Source organism: Chenopodium album, chromosome 25 (assembly GCF_948465745.1).
Source record: "Chenopodium album chromosome 25, dcCheAlbu1.1, whole genome shotgun sequence".
Taxonomy (NCBI): domain Eukaryota; kingdom Viridiplantae; phylum Streptophyta; class Magnoliopsida; order Caryophyllales; family Amaranthaceae; genus Chenopodium; species Chenopodium album.
The window spans coordinates 18,601,895-18,605,144 of NC_137858.1; the positions used below are offsets into that span (position 1 = coordinate 18,601,895).

General features: G+C 37.5%; 1 protein-coding gene across 1 annotated transcript; it reads left to right on the forward strand.

The window, feature by feature from the left end:
- The first annotated feature begins 258 nt into the window (after nt 1-258).
- On the forward strand, nt 259-1,326 carry LOC145613835 (uncharacterized). Its single transcript, XM_081668880.1, has 2 exons — nt 259-559; nt 665-1,326. The coding sequence occupies exons 1-2, from the start codon at nt 259-261 to the stop codon at nt 1,324-1,326; spliced, it is 963 nt and encodes a 320-aa protein (XP_081525006.1).
- The last annotated feature ends 1,924 nt before the right edge of the window (nt 1,327-3,250 follow it).

Sequence of the window (3,250 nt, forward strand, 5' to 3'; positions counted from 1 at the left end):
AATCTATGACTACATGTTGCTTGATTTTATTGAGGAAAATCGGCAACAACAAATCATAGAAGATGCATTGAGATATGTGGTTAACACCACCATGCAACAACAACAAGAAGATGTTCCACGTCAAAGAAAACGAAGGGAAGTTATACCACGTAATCGTGAAGCAGCACATGATCAGTTGGTTGCTGACTATTTCAGCGAACAACCATTGTATGGTGATGATAAATTCGACGTAGGTTTCGCATGCGGAAACCTCTATTTATGAAGATAGTGAACCAACTGAGTGAAACTGATCGATTCTTCCAACAACATCCAGATGCCAGTATGCGTTTGGGTGCTTCTCCAATACAGAAGTGCACAGCGGCTATAAGGATGTTAGCATATGGCTGTGCAGCTGATCAAGTTGACGAGTATCTCAAGCTTGGGGCAACTACGACTAGACATTGTATCACGCACTTCGTTGACGGAGTGATTCGTGAATTCTCAGCAGAGTACTTGAGGAAACCAACCCCTGAAGATATGAATCGCCTTCTAAGAGAAGGAGAGGAAAGAGGTTTTCCTGGTATGTTGGGAAGTATCGATTGCATGCATTGGGAGTGGAAAAATTGTCCAGCGGGGTGGAAAGGGATGTATCAAGGGAGATAAAAAACGGCGACGGTTATCTTAGAAGTTGTTGCATCTTGTGATTTGTGGATATGGCATGCCTTTTTTGGAACACCTGGATCCTGCAACGATATAAATGTCCTTCAACGTTCACCCGTCTTCGACGACATTTTAAATGGTCGTGCTCCACAAATTCAGTTTACCGTGAATGGAAATACTTACAATCAGGGGTATTATCTCACAGATGGGATCTACCCAAAATGGGCAACATTTATAGATGCAATAACTGCACCACAAACCCCTAAACAAAGATTGTTTACTACCAAACAAGAGAGTATTAGAAAAGATGTAGAGCGTGCATTTGGAGTGTTGCAAGCTCGATTTGCCATTATAAGACGTCCTGCTTTGGCATGGAGTGTCGAAATGTTGTGGAAAATTGTTATGGCGTGTATTATCATGCACAATATGATCGTGGAAGATGAGCGCGAAAGTTATCTTAATTATTGGGATCCTAATGAGTTTGCTACTGAACAACCCGAGTATTTAGCAGGAACTTCAAACCGAAGAGGAACGACTTTCACCGTAACCCCGCGCTACCAAAATCCTAATCTAACCACATTAATGGCTACACCAGAAAATCTCCACGATAAACAAACTCATATGTCACTTAAACAAGATTTGGTAGAACATTTGTGGGCAAGATTTGGGCATATTAGTAATCGGTAAGGAAAAATGAGGATATTTAGTTATTTGTCTTTAATTTCTTGTATTTGTTGTACTTTAGTGTATCAATTAGTGTTTTTATTCCTAACTCCATGTGTTATTGTATCAAAATGTTGGTAAAGTATGGTAATTTTTATTATGTATGCTAATTATGGAATACTAATTATTATTATTATTATTAATGTTATTATTATTATTATTAGATTTTATTATTAAAGAAATCAATAACAAATAATTAATAATAATAAGGTGGGACCATATTTATATATAAAATATATTAAGAGGATACCCTTTGATGTGGGAAAAATAAATGGAAGAGGATGGAAGAGAGGAAAGAGGTAGTGGAAAATGAGGTGGATGAAAGAGAGTATGAGGTGTCAAAATAGGGTAAGGAGAGAGAATGAAAGAGAGGATAAAACCATCCTCTCCAATATTCATGCTCTTATATATTAGATTCATTCGATTGACATGCTAATAATAAATGTAAAAAAAATGAGATTCCAGACTTGAAAATCAAATGGCACATAAGTAAAAGCCAACAAAAAAATTATCTATTGATATTAGGAGTTTTAACTAAATATCCGTCAACTTATAAAAGAGAATTATAGTTTATTTTGTAATTAAAAAAATAGTGCCACCTCTAATAATCAACGAATGAGACTGCAAATTTAAAAATATTTAGAAAAAGTTGTCAAATAAAATCTTTTATAACCCTTTTGTTGTGAAAAAACACCTTGTAATTTTTTTGTTAAAACACACCTAAAATCAAGTTTTTTTTTTTTTTTTTTTTTTTTTTTTTTTTTTTTTTGTGTGCAAGAACACACCTTACTCCGGTTTTCAGGCCATTGACTTGGCTTATCAATGTTGACTCGTCACGTGAGACTCACGTGCCCAGAATATCCCCTTTCTCTCTCTTCAAAGCTACCACAACCACAAGCCTAAGCTAGCCATCCACAACACCACTGCCTAGCCGCCACTAGAACCACCTCTCAACCGCCGACACCACCACCAATCAACCTAGCCGCCTTCACTGCCCACCCAAATAATAAAAATCCACCCGAAAAATCACATCTTTCTGTCTCCTCCATTTTCACTCATTCCTTTATATCTTCAATCTTCTGAAACTTTTTCTCAACATTGGACCAATAATCACCAGCAAAAACCCACATCAAAGCCTTCATTGAGTCTCACTCCGACCTTAATTAACTCAGTCACACTCATTTGCAAAGCTTGGTAAGAGATCGAAGGTTGGTGTTATTGTCGGATCTTCATCGAAAATTGCTACGTTGTTAACTCTTCGAACGTAACTCGATGGTTCTGAGACAACCGATCTAATGTTACAATAGAAGGAAAGCCTTATTTTGCTGACTTTAATCTTGTTCTTGATGGTTGGGGTGGTCACCCTTTGCCGTGGACTATTGCGCCGCGTAGGAGGAGCTCAAGATGAAGAGGATGGTTGTTAAGAATGAAGAAAGGGAGGGGATTTTGCAGTAGGTTTAGAGTGATTTGGGTGGGCGGTGACGGCAGCTGGGTTGATGGGTGGTGGTGTCGGCGGCCAGGTGGTGGTGTTTGCGGCTAGGGCTGGGTAGGTTGTGGTTGTGGTGGCTTTGAGGAGAAAGAAAGGGATTATTCTGAGCATGTGACCCTCACGTGAGGGGGTCAACGCCGATAAACCAAGTCAATGGCCTGAAAATCGGGGTAAGGTGTGTTCTCGCAAAAAAAATCTTGTTTTAGGTGTGTTTTAACAAAAAAAAATTTATAAGGTGTTTTTTCCCAACAAAAGGGTTATAAAAGGTGTTATTTGACTAATGTTCCAAATATTTAAATGAATAAATTTATTCTTTGCTATTAGGGACATAATTATAATAATCTCAAGACACTTTTTTTAATCAATTAAATTATTAATATATACATATAAATATATACA

Coding starts and splice junctions, on each gene's coding strand:
- LOC145613835 (XM_081668880.1), top strand. CDS start 259: ATGAAGATAGTGAACCAACTGAGTGAAACTGATCGATTCTTCCAACAA. Junction 560..664: donor AGAGGAAAGAGGTTTTCCTG/GTATGTTGGGAA, acceptor CGGTTATCTTAG/AAGTTGTTGCATCTTGTGAT.